This window comes from Thecamonas trahens (genome assembly GCF_000142905.1).
Source record: "Thecamonas trahens ATCC 50062 unplaced genomic scaffold supercont1.5, whole genome shotgun sequence".
Lineage (NCBI taxonomy): Eukaryota > Apusomonadida > Apusomonadidae > Thecamonas > Thecamonas trahens.
In genome coordinates, this window is record NW_013657675.1 from 388,888 (window position 1) to 402,064 (window position 13,177).

The following is a 13,177-nucleotide window of genomic DNA, read 5'->3' on the forward strand; positions in this document are numbered from 1 at the left end:
CGGTATTGGCCGGCGACGGCGGCGGTGGGTGAGCAAGAGAGGGCAACGTGGGCAGCGAGGCGGGCGCGGGCGGCGGTCGCGGTGGGAGCCACAAAGCAGGCGCCACAGGCACAGCAGTGGACACATGAAGTGTCACACAAGTAGCATCGCATGGCGACGAGTGTACAAAAGCATTCACTTAGAGGGCGCAGCGGCGGAGGAGGCTGCGGCGGCGCCGAGGGTGGAGAGCAGCGACTTGAGCTGCTCGGCCGACTGGATGACCGGTGAGGGCTTGTCGGTACCAGCGCGCCTGCGCTTGGCCGCAAGCTTGCGCTCCATGGTTGCCTTGCGGTTAAGAATCGACTGGATGGAGGTGAGCCGGCGGACGGCGAGCGGAACAGCGACGATGATGGCGGCGCGGCGGCGCTTGGCGGCGAGCAGACGCATGAGCGAGAGGCAGCGGAGGAAGATATCAACCTTGTCACGGTACATCTGCATGAGCTCGATGATGATGTCGACCGAGCCCGGTGTGGAGAGCACAAGGTCGACGGTGCGCCAGCGGGCGAGGTTGCGCAGGATGTTGAGCGCAATCTTGAGCAGCTCGACGTGCGGCTTGGAGCGGTTACAAGACTTGATGAGGGTGAAGATGATGGGCACCGCGTCGTTGCCGGCGAGCGAATCGCAGCACACAAACGAGAGCCGTGTCGACACCTCGAGGTTGGAGCAAGCCTTATGGATGTGGGTCAGGTGCTTCGACGTGAGCAGGATGGCGAGTGCGGCCTGGGTCCGGTTGCCCAGCTTCATGTCCTCAGTCACCGAAGCATTGATCTCACGGAGGCGCGAGCGCAGGTTGGCGAGGCGGTCGTCGGTCTGGCGACGGACAAGGACGCCACGGGCCAAAGCTTGGATGCGAGTTGCGGCTGCGTTCTGGGCTGCAAGGCGCACACGCACAGCCCGGCCGCGAGACAAGGCTTGGATCCTGGCAGCGGCGACAGCGCGGCGGGAGAGCCACTCGCGCACAGCACGCTGGATGGACAGCGCAGCCGCGCGCTTAGCAAGGAAGGCCTTGCGAGTGAGGCAGGCTCGGAACCAGGTCTGGAGTGTGAGAACCTTGTCCACGCGCTCAAGCATCGACTTGTGGAGAGCAAAGGCGCGGAAGGCTCGCTGGATGCGGAGAGCAGACATGTGCAGTGATGTGAGACGCGCAAACCGCGCGACGTGCTCGGCGCGGCGCTTGGCCGCCGTCTCACGCAGCGTTGAGGCAAGGTGGCGGGCGATCATGCCACGGGCGGCCGCCTGGAGCGTGATGATGGCAGCGTGCTGGCGCGCCGTTGCCTTGCGGGCCGTGTAGCCGCGCCACGTCGTCTGGATGGCGATCACAGCAGCACGAGTAGTGCGGTACTCGCGGCGGGCAACCATGCGGCCAAACGCCTGGAGCGAGATGACCGCAGCACGAGTGGCCAGGTAGCTGGTGCGGACAGCAAACATGCGGGCAGCCGCCTGGATGGTGATGGCGGCACGGAGTCGGCGGGTGTAGACGCGCGCAATCATGCCACGGGTGGCCGCCTGAAGCGTGACGATGGCAGCGTGCTGGCGCGCCGTTGCCTTGCGGGCCGTGTAGCCGCGCCACGTTGTCTGGATGGCGATCACAGCAGCACGAGTAGTGCGGTACTCGCGGCGGGTGGCAACCATGCGGCCAAACGCCTGGAGCGAGATGACCGCAGCACGAGTGGCCAGGTAGCTGGTGCGAACAGCAAACATGCGGGCAGCCGCCTGGATGACAATGGCAGCACGGACCTGGCGAGCGACACGGCGCCCGATAATGCCACGGGCGGCCGCCTGGAGCGTGACGATGGCAGCGTGCTGGCGCGCCGTTGCCTTGCGGGCCGTGTAGCCGCGCCACGTCGTCTGGATGGCGATCACAGCAGCACCAGTAGTGCGGTACTCGCGGCGGGTGACAACCATGCGGCCAAACGCCTGGAGCGAGATGACCGCAGCACGAGTGGCCAGGTAGCTGGTGCGGGCAGCCACCATGCGGGCAGCCGACTGCAGGACAATGGCGGCACGGGCCTGGCGGGCGACACGGCGCCCGATCATGCCACGGGCGGCCGCCTGGAGCGTGATGATGGCCGACATCTTGCCGGCGGCGGCCTTGCGGGCCATGTAGCCGCGCCACGTCGTCTGGATGGCGATCACCGCAGCACGAGTAGTGCGGTACTCGCGGCGGGTGACAACCATGCGGCCAAACGCCTGGAGCGAGATGACCGCAGCACGAGTGGCCAGGTAGCTGGTGCGGGCAGCCACCATGCGGGCAGCCGCCTGGATGACAATGGCAGCACGGACCTGGCGAGCGACACGGCGCCCGATCATGCCACGGGCGGCCGCCTGGAGCGTGATGATGGCAGCGTGCTGGCGCGCCGTTGCCTTGCGGGCCGTGTAGCCGCGCCACGTCGTCTGGATGGCGATCACAGCAGCACGAGTAGTGCGGTACTCGCGGCGGGTGACAACCCATGCGGCCAAACGCCTGGAGCGAGATGACCGCAGCACGAGTGGCCAGGTAGCTGGTGCGGGCAGCCACCATGCGGGCAGCCGCCTGGATGACAATGGCGGCACGGGCCTGGCGGGCGACACGGCGCCCGATCATGCCACGGGCGGCCGCCTGGAGCGTGATGATGGCCGACATCTTGCCGGCGGCGGCCTTGCGGGCCATGTAGCCGCGCCACGTCGTCTGGATGGTGATCCCCGCAGAGCGAGTGACAACGTACTCGCGGCGGGTGGCAATCATGCGGCCAAACGCCTGGAGCGAGATGACCGCAGCACGAGTGGCCAGGTAGCTGGTGCGGGCAGCCACCATGCGGGCAGCCGACTGCAGGACAACGGCGGCACGAACACGGCAAGCAAACACGGAGCGGGCAGCAAAGCCACGCCACAGTGCCTGGATGCGCACAGCTGCGGCCTCTGCAGCCGCAGCAGCGGTCGCATCGCGCAGCGCCGTGCGCGCCCGGCACCCACGGAACCAAGCTTGGATGCACACAGCAGCATCGAGCCGCCGGGCATCCGCAGCAGCAACAGCGTCAGCACGAAGCTTGGCCCGGCAGAGCACTCCACGGACGACAGCCTGGAGCCGAACAATGCCCGCCTCCTGCTTGGCCATCAAAGCACGAAGTTTCATGGCCGCCCACGCACGCTGGATGGTGCGCGCAGCACGGTTCTCGTGAGCCAGCATCAGCAGCCGCGAGGAGAGATAAGCCAAAAACGTGATGACCAGCTTTTCGTCAGGCACCGTGTTGGACATGTCCGATGCTGAGACAACCGACGGGATGCCGCCAAGCTCGGTAATGGCCTCGCGGAGAGTGACAAAGTTGCGCCGCTCCGCACCACAGGCCCGCTTGTAGTCGCGGCCGATAGTGGGTGAGAACGATGCTGCCCAGCGACCGTCTCCGGCCGCCGCCGCCGCCGCTGATGCCACGTTGGCCTCCTGGTCGGCTTGGAGCGTGACAGTGGTGTGCATGTTGATCTCATCGACAGGGAGCACGTTGGGGTAGTACTCGGAGACAAGGAGGCACAGCGCACGGCCATCAGAGAACGACGAGGTGAAGTTGCGGACCGTGACGCCATGCGGCTCGCAGATGGTGCGGACCCACTCCATGAGAGTACCCAGCTTGGACGCTTCGTCATTAAAGTACATGACGGTGGCTGACGCATCGGCTCCAGACGTCTCGCCGCGGGCTGCTTTGAGGCGCGCCGTCTCGGTCTTCAGCGCCGGCTCGTCAATGAGATCGCGGAGAGTAAAGTGTGCGACGACACGCCAAAGCATGGCCATAGTCTTCTCGCGGTGAGCCTCGACAACGTCCTTGGCTTTGAGTCCGCCCTTGATGCCGGCAAAGGTGACGCCGACCTGTGAGAACGCCTTCAGTGCAGTCTTGACGTTGTGCAACTTTTGCATCTTGGCCACGACCGGGAGCCGGAGCGTGTCCTTGAGCGGCGCCACCGGCTTGACCATAACGTCGAAGAGGTGCGCGAGACGGATGCCATCGGTCAGATCGACCTTGATGTTGGTGACCTCGAACGAGAACTCCTCAAGCGGCGCCTGCTCCCACTCAAGGACGTAGCCGAGGTGGCCGAGGTGGCGCATAACATCACCCTCGCCAGAGAGAAAATCCTTGGCAAAGGCGTAGACGAGGGCGCGCGACGACTTGACCGTGGCCTCGTTGCGGAAGAGAGGAAGCGAGGACGGCAGAAGGCTGCGGCTCTTAGCACGATCGAGGAAGAGAACAAGCAAGAGAAGCTTGCCGAGCGTGAACTTTTGGACCGCGGCATCGTAGCCGGGCTTGAACACGCCCTGAGTGAGACCAGCGTACTCGGCAGCAAGTGCCGGGTCGGCCAACAGTCGGGTCTGAACAAAGACCGCCAGGTATGCGTCGAGGCTCCCTGCCTCGATGGTGATGAGCTCACCAAAGACAACCTCCAGGCCAAGCCGGAGCCACTGCGGGTTGTACGAGCAGATAAGGCTGCAGGCGGTGGAGCGAAGGCCGACGTCCAAGTGCGGAGCACGGTCGGTACGCATGGCTAGACGGCCTCCAGAGATTTCAGCCTCGAGCCGGGCGGCAGTGGCACCAAAGTCGCCGTTGCGCCAGAGCGCGGCCGCAGCCTCACGCGTGGCGTTGAGCCGGCGCTGCCGATCAAACTCGGCCGGGTTGTCGGCAAGACGGGCCGAACCAGGAGTGTCAGTCATTTCACGCTCATGAGCAAACATAAAGTTGAGCCACGAGGTAAAGCCACGCTCTTCCTTGGCGAGCCACTGCTCATCAAAGAAGCCCGAGGCCACAAACGGGTTGATCGACTTCCGGGCTGTCGATGCTGCCGCGCGAGCAGGCTTGACAAGCCGCAGCGAGCGGCCAGGACGCGGACGAGCAGTCGAGCTCTTGCCTTGGGTTGCCACTGAGGCGTTAAACGCTGCGCGTTTGCGCAGCGAGTTGCTCTTGGCCCGGGGAGTCGGCTGGGCCGCAACATGGAGCTTAAACTCGGGCTCAGTGTTGCTGGCCGTTGCTGTGAGGTCATCGAGCGAGAGCTTGCGGGCGCAAAGATCGGCATCCATCTCGTTGCACTTTTTGGCGATGAGCTCAAGTGACGAGTCCATCAGCTCGTTCTCAGCGTCAACCGAGACGTTGTCCGACGACGATGCCAGAGGCTTGGATGCGACTGGGACGGAGACCGGCTCCACGTTGGATGGCAATTGAGCCTTTTGCGACCGAAGCGGACGGCGGCGTGACGGGCGCTTGCCACCACGGCGCTGGCGTGGCGCGACGGTCTCGGCCGCTTTGCAGTACCCGAGGAGCTTGGCCTGAAGGCGGTAGCGGCCCCATCGAAAGGTAATACACGAAGTGGCATCGCCGGGCTGCTGGGGCGCAAAGGTGAGGGCCAGATCGAACGCTGACGACGGGTCGACATCGAACGAGTCAACAGCGACCGAAAAGCCAGCCTTGGGCGGGCGGTCGACAGAGACGGAGGCGACCCGCGCCGAGTCGTTGACGATGCGAAGTGTGGCTGTAGCCTCTGCCCCCGGCGCAACATGCCCAAACTCGATCCATGGCGTCTTGGCAAAGTTCTTGAGCCGAAGTGTTGGAACCGATGGCTCGGCGCACAGACTGGCCTTGTCAGCTCCGCTGGCAGCACTCGTGCCAAGGTCGACGTTGGTCCGCGGTGAGAGTGGCGCCCGGCTCCCGAACGGAATGGTCATGGCCACGGCGGCCTTGCGGCTTTGGCCCGTGTCGACGTTCTCGTCCAGCACTACAACTGGGTTCCGCACAGGCGACGGAAGCTCCAGCACAAAGTCCATCTGTAACGCAAGGAAGTGGTGGGTGTGAGGAAAGGCGGTGGGCTGGGAAAGCTAGCTGACTGGGCTGTGGGGAATGCGCCAAACTGAATTCAAAATTTGCGAGTGCGCGCCTCCTGCCCTCCTGCGCCGGGTCCAGAGAATGGGCGAGGACGTGGGGAGGCAAAGGGAGCGAGGATGCCCTGCTGTAAAGGACAACGGATGAGAGGAGATATAGAGGAGAGAGAGGGGGGGGGGGGGGGCTGGCTGACGCGTACCGAGCGAGTTGGGAGCACACTGCGCTCGAGGTGGACAGAGATGCTGAGATTGAGACGGATGGTGGGGACGATGCTGTGGCAGGGACGAGGCGGAGCGGTACGGCGGAGCATGGGCGCGGTGGCGGTGGACAGGGTGCGGGTGGCCGAGGTGGAGGAGGCCGCGGAGGCGGGATGGCTTGCGGGCGGGACCGGATACGCGCGGGTGCCCGAGGGGCACGCTGTGCACGATGCTGGGTCGTTTACGGCAGCGTTTGGCGGATTTGAGAAAGAGGCAATGCCGAATGAGCCAGTGGTGCTGCGCGGGCGGGTGGTCGCGAAGCGATCTGCGTCCAAGTCCCTGTACTTTGTGGACGTGGCGAGCGGGTACGAACGCGAGGCGGCGGTGCAGGTGATGGCGACGGCCAAGGCGTTTGACGGGCCGAAGCAGGCGTTCCGCGGGGCGATGGAGGTGCTTGCGCGTGGCGACTGTGTGGCGGTGACGGGCGTGCCGAGCCGGACACAGCGTGGACAGCTTGCGCTCATTCCATCCGAGGTGCGGGTTGAGGCGCCGTGTGTGACGGCGGAGGCACTGCCGGAGCCCGGTAGCATGCGGCGGGCGGAGAGTCTTGCAGCGATGCCGCGGGCGGGCCAGCTCTTACTTCAACCGCACATTGTCAAGGCGGTGCGGGTGCGGGCGCGGATGCTGCAGCGGCTGCGGCGGGTGCTTGATGGCGACGGATTTGTCGAGGTGGAGACGCCGATTCTGGGCGCTGCGGCCGGTGGGGCAACGGCGCGTCCATTCGTGACCTTCCACGAGGCAACCAAGCGCGAAAAGGTCCTCCGCATTGCCCCGGAACTATACTTGAAGCAGCTCGTGGTGGGCGGCCTTGACTCGGTGTACGAGGTCGGCAAGGTGTTCCGCAACGAGGGCGTGGATCCGACACATCTTCCCGAGTTCTCGATGGCCGAGCTGTACACAACTCGGCTAGGCCTTGACAAGCTCATGACGCTGACTGAGGACATGGTCCGCGGCTTTGCGGCTGACGCGGCCGCTCTGGATGCGGCCGGCGGAAGTGAGTGCGCGGGCGAGGTAGCGGCGTCGGAGCCCTTTGGTCGCGTCGAGTTCATGGAAGCGCTCAACGCTGGCCTCGGCTTTGATCTTGATCTTGAGCTGCCAACGGACGAACTGCGGAAGGTGCTGCGCGAGGCGGCTGTGGCGTGTGAGGCTGTGAGCAAGAACGTAGCGGATGGAATGACGGCAAGCGCGCTGCTGGATAAGCTTGGGGGAGTACATGTGGAGGCTGGGCTTGCCGGTCCGATGTTTGTGACGGGCCATCCGCTGCTGCTCTCTCCGCTGGCCAAGGAGCGCGAGGATGCTCCTGGCGTGGCGGATCGGTTTGAGCTCTTTCTGGGACCGGTTGAAGTAGCAAACGGGTACAATGAGATCAACAACCCGCTGGAGCAGCTAGTTCGGTTCGAGGGCCAGACTGAGACCGGAGTGAGCGCCGATCCAGAGGTGCCTGCGCCTGATGAGGCGTACTGCAACGCGCTGGCGTACGGCATGCCAAACACGGTCGGGCTCGGGCTTGGGCTGGACCGGCTTGTGATGCTCCTAACGGGTGCGACGTCGCTCCGCGACGTGGTCGGCTTTGTGCCGTAGAAGAAGACAAGCAGATTGCTTGCGTTTATCTTTTACGGATATATTTGTCCATCGCGCAAGCCGTGACCCGCGATGCTCCACAGACGTCGCAACGTCCATCAATCGCGGTAATAAAGAGCAGTACAACGTGTTGATGGCTGCTGTGGCCACTGGTGAGCCACAACAGAAAACAGTCGGCGATGCAGCGATGGACGCCGCACGCGGCGCAAAGGTCCGCGGCCGCCATTGCTTGCTATGAAGCTTCCGGAAGGCGAGGCAATCGCATCGCAGAGCGGCTTGCTGGGGAGAGTGGTGATGATGATGAGCAGCCGCTGCAGAGGTGCGCTTCCGCTTGCGCGGCGGCGCGAGCAGACCGCGTCGGCGCTGGCGGCGAGGGTGTCGATGATGTCGGGGAGAAAAGCCACGAGAGTTATGGCGGGGCGTGGGCTCGCATCAGCGTAGAGCGCGTACGCGTTGATGAGCGCGGCGTCCAAGATGACGTACCACCACTTGCGCGGCCACGCCGACCGGCAAGCTCGTGCGTCACAAGAAGATCCGCAACGTCCTCCCGCTCTCCTGTCCGGCCGCTGTGGTCAGCTCTGTCATGCTCTCCCTCCCGGTCGTCGGGGTCGTCAACGACAAGCTCCGCACCGTTCGCGCCCACCGCTCCTCCGGATCGGCGCTGTACGGCACCTCGCGCGCCTCGCCCCATGCTCCCAGGCGTCCGTCACCGCGACGACAACTCGGGCATCTTTTAGGCGGGGGAGTCTACGTGTCGGCCGCCATCACGTGCGGGCGCGCCTCCCACCTCAAGCCACAGGCCAAGCAGGCGTCGCACAGCGTCGGCCGGTGATTTGGAAGTCAAGCATCATTGAATTGTTCACTTTGAGACGCGCGACAACGCGTCCGAACGACCGTACCGTAAAGGGATAACGAGCTTTGTCACATTCGGATAAAGTGTTGCTGCGTTGAGGAAGCATGGGCTGCGGAGCGATGAGCGAGCTTTGCAGGCGAGTGGTGCTTGGGCGAGGCGGAGGATGCGGCGCGCGGCGAAAAGGCATTACGCTCACGGAGGAGGCCGGCGGATGACACGGCCGACGGCGACGAGACAGCTGATGCGCGGGCGGCGAGGCGAGCGTCCGAGTCGGCCTGGGCACGGGCGCGGCGGGCGCGAGCAGCCTCAAGCTGGGCCTGCTGGTACTGCTGCTGTTGCTGCATGAGATCAAGCTCCATGGCGCGGGCGGCGGCGAGTTGCGAGCGGAGCTGGGCGGCGAGATCGTCCTTGGACGGAGCAGAGATCGCAGCAGAGACGGCCGGGCCACGAGTCTCGGCCGGCACAACGAGTGCAGGCTCGGACGCAATGGCAGCGGCAGTGGTTGCAGCAGTAGACGCGGCGGCGGCGTCTGAATCTGCGGCGTTCTGTGCGGCGAGATCTGCGGCGGCCTTGGCAGCAACAACGGCAGCAGCCTTTGCGGCGGCCTGCTCGAGCTCACGCTGGGCCTTTGCCCACGAGCCCTTAGAGCCTGCACCGCGAACCTCTTGAACGGCAGCTTGCATCTCGTCGATGACAGCGCCATCGAGGAAGGGATGCGCAAGGAGCTCTGCAGCGGACGGACGCTTGGCCGGGTTCTTGTGGAGGCAACGGCGGACAAAGTCGCGGAACTCAGGCGAGAAACGGGAGGGCTTGGCAAAGTTGGGTGAGGGTTGGTTGGGGATGAGGTACATGGCGGTTGTGGCGTCGATGGACGAGTTGGGCGGCTTGAGCTCGGCCATCTCGATGCATGTGATACCGAGCGACCAGATGTCTGCCTTGGAGTCGTAGGTGGCGCCGTCATACACGACCTCGGGCGCCATCCAGTAGGGGGTGCCGACAAGCGTCGACTTGCGCTGACGGGAGTGAGTCAGCTGAGCGGCAACACCAAAGTCTGCGAGCTTGACCTCACCGCGATGGGTGAGGAGGATGTTAGCACCCTTGATGTCGCGGTGGATGAGGCCGGAGCGGTGCATGTGATCGAGGCCCTGCAGAGACTCGCGGATGACAAACTTGATCATGTTCTCGGTAAACGGGCGGCGAAGACGCTGGTAGATGCCGTACACCGAGTTGCCGCCGCAGTACTCCATGATGATCCAGATCTTCCCGTTGCGGTTGTAGGTGGCGTTAAGCGTGACCATATTGGGATGTGACGTTCCGCGCATCATGACCTCGACCTCGGCTTGGATTTCCTTGATGGCCGAGGTGTTGCAAGACTTGATGATCTTGGCGGCAGCAATTTCACGCGTCTCGCGGTTGCGAACTGGGTGACCGAAGAGGAGGAGGGGCGCAGGGGAGGGAGAGGGTGAGGCATGACGTTGGCTGTCGAACGAGGGCAGAGGGGGGAAATGCGGGGGGACTAAATTTGAAAATTCGCAACGGCTGCCTCCAGGCACAGGCTGGCGGAAAGCGCAAGGGAAGGGGGATGAAGCACGGACATACCCTTGTGGACGACGGCGAACGAGCCCTCGCCGATCTTGTCTCCAATCTCCCATGCCTTGAGCGGGTCCTCGGTTGAAAAGAGCTCGTACGGCTGAAAATAGGCCATGTGCGGTAGAGACGAGCGTGCGGGTGGGTGGACGTAGGCGACTCTGCTGGCGACGCGGGTGGCACATTCATTGATCGCCTGATTCGTGGCAACCGTCGACTACTAGTGAGAGGGAGTACCAGACTCGACGCTGACGAGCTTGCAGCATGCACAAACAAGCTCTGCATCATCGGCCAGACCATCTGACACAGACGGGCGCCCCGTTCAAGGGAGTTTCTGAGACAGCGCGTGCGTACCGCGGCATCGACGTGACGCAGACGGCAGGCAACGTTGGCGAGGTTGACGCCGAGGTGGCCGTTGCCGCCGCTCAGCGGCCGAGGCTCCCATTCCGCGGGCGGACAACGACGCAGGACGCTTATGCAAGCGGACAGGCTGGCAGAATCAATCCCCAGATTGGAGCGCCCATTCAGAAGCTGCACGGCCGGCCGACGGTTGACGTGAGCCTCCGATTCCGCGGTGTAACGGCGACACAGGCGGCGCATTCGCCACGGGCGCTGGCGGCGCCGCCGACCTCGTCGGACGGCGGCGCGTCTGGAGCTGTGGGATCTGCTGCTGGTCAGAGTCCGGCTGAGCCCCCTCTTCGCCCTGGCTACCCATTCCAGGGCCGATCGACAACACAGGAAGCGCTTGCGGCCGTGGCAGCGGCAGCAGCGGCGTCAGATGACTCGACGGGCGCGATGCTCCGGGGCGTGAGTGAGCCGAGCCTTCATCATGAAGCTGATCATCTCACTGATCCCAATGCCTCTTTCCACGCAGTCTCCAGCTACCAGGCTCAGTACCGGGTGCACAAGGCCTCGGCCTACGCCGGCGAGCCTGCGCCTGTTGTTGCGCCTGTGGCCATCCAGCGGCCGTTCCGCGGCGTCTCGACGACGCATGCGGCACAGCAGATGGCGCAGCTGATGGCGGAGACGCGGCCGCTCCCGAACGCTTGGGTGTAAACGATGTCAATTCGATGTGCTGCCGAGCGGACGAGTGGAGCCTGTGAGCTACGCTTGGTGGCGCGAGGCCGAGATGGAAGCTGGCAGCTGTTGTGAGCGACCCACTTGGCTCCAGAGGAAGCGTACAGAGATGCAGGCATTGCGGTCAGGGTGGAACAAGGTGGTGCGAGCGCTGGCAGACCGGGTCTCCACAGGACTGCAGTCGGGAGAGGGCGGTCGTGCTGCGGTCGAGCGGCACGACGTGTTCCGGGCGCTGGTGCTTACCACACACCAGGCCGGGGTGAGCGCAGGCGAAGCAGTGCGGGCGCACGACGGCGCGGTTGAGATCGAGGGTGTTGGGCGCGGAGGTGAGGATGAGGCGGCCTTTGTGGCGGCGCAACCGCCGGGCCTGCTCAAGGAGGTTGTGGCTAAGCTGGTGGGCCGGCAAGTTGACGCGCTGTTTGAGCAGGTTGTTGCGGCGCGCGGCGACATGGGCGTCGAGGCCGACAGCGCGCCGCGCGAGGTGGTTGGAAGCGTGGTGGTGGAGTCTGGCGGTGCACCGTGGACGTTGACTGTGAAGCCGTCGAGCGTGGCGCATCCTGCGGCTGGGCTGGGCGTGTTTGTCGAGCGGCGCGGGGCCGGGGTGATCAAGGCCGGGACTGTGCTCGGCTTCTACCCCGGGATTGTGTACCCACCGCTGGACATGCGGCTGATGCCAAACTTCCCCAATGTCGACGCGGACAATGACTACTTGATGGCTCGGTTCGACAACACGGTGCTCGACGCCAAGGGCGTGTTCGGGGCGGGCATCTCGGCCGACGAGTTCGCGCTGCGGCTGCGCAAGCGGCGGCAGATGCAGCAGACGGGCAAGTCACAGCTTGTGCATGCCGCCGGGGCGGCGCAGGCGCGGGTCAATCCGTTTGCGCTCATGCACTTTGTCAACCACCCGGCGGCATCGACCGGCCTCGAGCCAAACGTCATGTGGCTGGGCTTTGACTTTATGGAGAGCATGCCTGGCGCGCACCGGGCATTCATTCCGAACGTGTACGTGCGCAAGCAGAGGACGCTGATGACCACAGCCGGGCTGGGCGTCATCCAGCAGGGCATGGTCATGCTCGCGACTCGCGACATTGACGTCGACGCTGCTGAGCTGTTCATGGACTATCGCTATAATCCGTCGCTTGACCATCCGGAGTGGTACGAGCCGGTGCCCGGCTCGATGGCGGCCGAGCGGTGGGAGCAAAAGTAGCAAGAATGAGCAAGGAGCATTGTCGTTTACAGAGACGTGCAGAGGATTAAGGAAGAGTAAGAGAGGAGGTGATCGTTCGATGCGCTCAGAGAATGGCGCACCGTTTCTTGGGCTTGGACTTGGGCAGCAGCTTGCCGGCGGCCTTGGCGCGAGTCTCGCGCATGGCGCGGACGAGTGCGGCAAAGGTCTCGTGGATGTTGATGTTGTCCTTGGCCGAGGTCTCAAAGAACGAGGCACCGACCGACTTTGCAAACTCGACGCCCTCAGCGGTGCTCACTGTGCGCTGGTCCTCGAGATCGACCTTGTTGCCCACGATGACAGTCGGGACGGCGTCGGCGTCCTTCACCCGCAGGGTGCGGGCCTGGATTTCGCGGGCCTCTTCGAGCGACTTCGAGTCTGTGATGGTGTACGCGATGATAAATCCCTCACCGGAGCGGATCCACTGCGAAGAGAGAGCCGAAAACTCCTCCTGTCCAGCCGTGTCGAGGATGTCGAGGAGGCAGGCGTCCGAGTCGATGACCACCTGCTTGCGGTACGAGTCCTCGATCGTGGGGTCGTACTGGAGAATAAAGTGGTTGTGCAGGTAGCGCATGGTGATGGCAGACTTGCCAGCGCCGCCGGAGCCCAGAACGACGATGTGATACTCAGTGGCCATGTAAAATTTGTAGATGTGGTTGTATGCATGCATGCGTGTATCGTAGCCGGTACGGCCGGTGGTGGTTTTATGGGCGAGAGCTGGCGC

At 64.3% G+C, this 13,177-nt stretch overlaps 6 protein-coding genes across 6 annotated transcripts; 3 read left to right on the forward strand and 3 right to left on the reverse strand.

The window, feature by feature from the left end:
• Window positions 1-158: 158 nt before the first annotated feature.
• On the reverse strand, window positions 159-5,818 carry AMSG_01323 (uncharacterized protein; the record flags this gene model as incomplete). The annotated part of the gene is made up of 2 exons (XM_013906476.1): window positions 159-2,433; window positions 2,471-5,818. 2 exons carry the CDS (start codon window positions 5,816-5,818, stop codon window positions 175-177), a joined length of 5,607 nt encoding a protein of 1,868 aa, XP_013761930.1. The 3' UTR covers window positions 159-174.
• Window positions 5,819-6,101: 283 nt separating this feature from the next.
• AMSG_01324 (lysyl-tRNA synthetase) lies at window positions 6,102-7,841 on the forward strand. Its single transcript, XM_013906477.1, has one exon. It carries the CDS (start codon window positions 6,113-6,115, stop codon window positions 7,709-7,711), a length of 1,599 nt encoding a protein of 532 aa, XP_013761931.1. The 5' UTR covers window positions 6,102-6,112; the 3' UTR covers window positions 7,712-7,841.
• Window positions 7,842-8,538: 697 nt separating this feature from the next.
• AMSG_01325 (STE/STE20 protein kinase) lies at window positions 8,539-10,269 on the reverse strand (the record flags this gene model as incomplete). The annotated part of the gene is made up of 2 exons (XM_013906478.1): window positions 8,539-9,984; window positions 10,164-10,269. 2 exons carry the CDS (start codon window positions 10,267-10,269, stop codon window positions 8,633-8,635), a joined length of 1,458 nt encoding a protein of 485 aa, XP_013761932.1. The 3' UTR covers window positions 8,539-8,632.
• Window positions 10,270-10,415: 146 nt separating this feature from the next.
• On the forward strand, window positions 10,416-11,222 carry AMSG_01326 (uncharacterized protein; the record flags this gene model as incomplete). Its single annotated transcript, XM_013906479.1, has 1 exon — window positions 10,416-11,222. The coding sequence occupies one exon, from the start codon at window positions 10,416-10,418 to the stop codon at window positions 11,205-11,207; it is 792 nt and encodes a 263-aa protein (XP_013761933.1). The 3' UTR covers window positions 11,208-11,222.
• A 115-nt stretch (window positions 11,223-11,337) lies between these two features.
• Window positions 11,338-12,435, forward strand: AMSG_01327 (uncharacterized protein; the record flags this gene model as incomplete). Its single annotated transcript, XM_013906480.1, has 1 exon — window positions 11,338-12,435. One exon carries the CDS (start codon window positions 11,338-11,340, stop codon window positions 12,433-12,435), a length of 1,098 nt encoding a protein of 365 aa, XP_013761934.1.
• Window positions 12,436-12,448: 13 nt separating this feature from the next.
• On the reverse strand, window positions 12,449-13,108 carry AMSG_01328 (uncharacterized protein). The gene has a single exon (XM_013906481.1). The coding sequence runs from the start codon at window positions 13,088-13,090 to the stop codon at window positions 12,521-12,523; it is 570 nt and encodes a 189-aa protein (XP_013761935.1). The 5' UTR covers window positions 13,091-13,108; the 3' UTR covers window positions 12,449-12,520.
• Window positions 13,109-13,177: the final 69 nt, after the last annotated feature.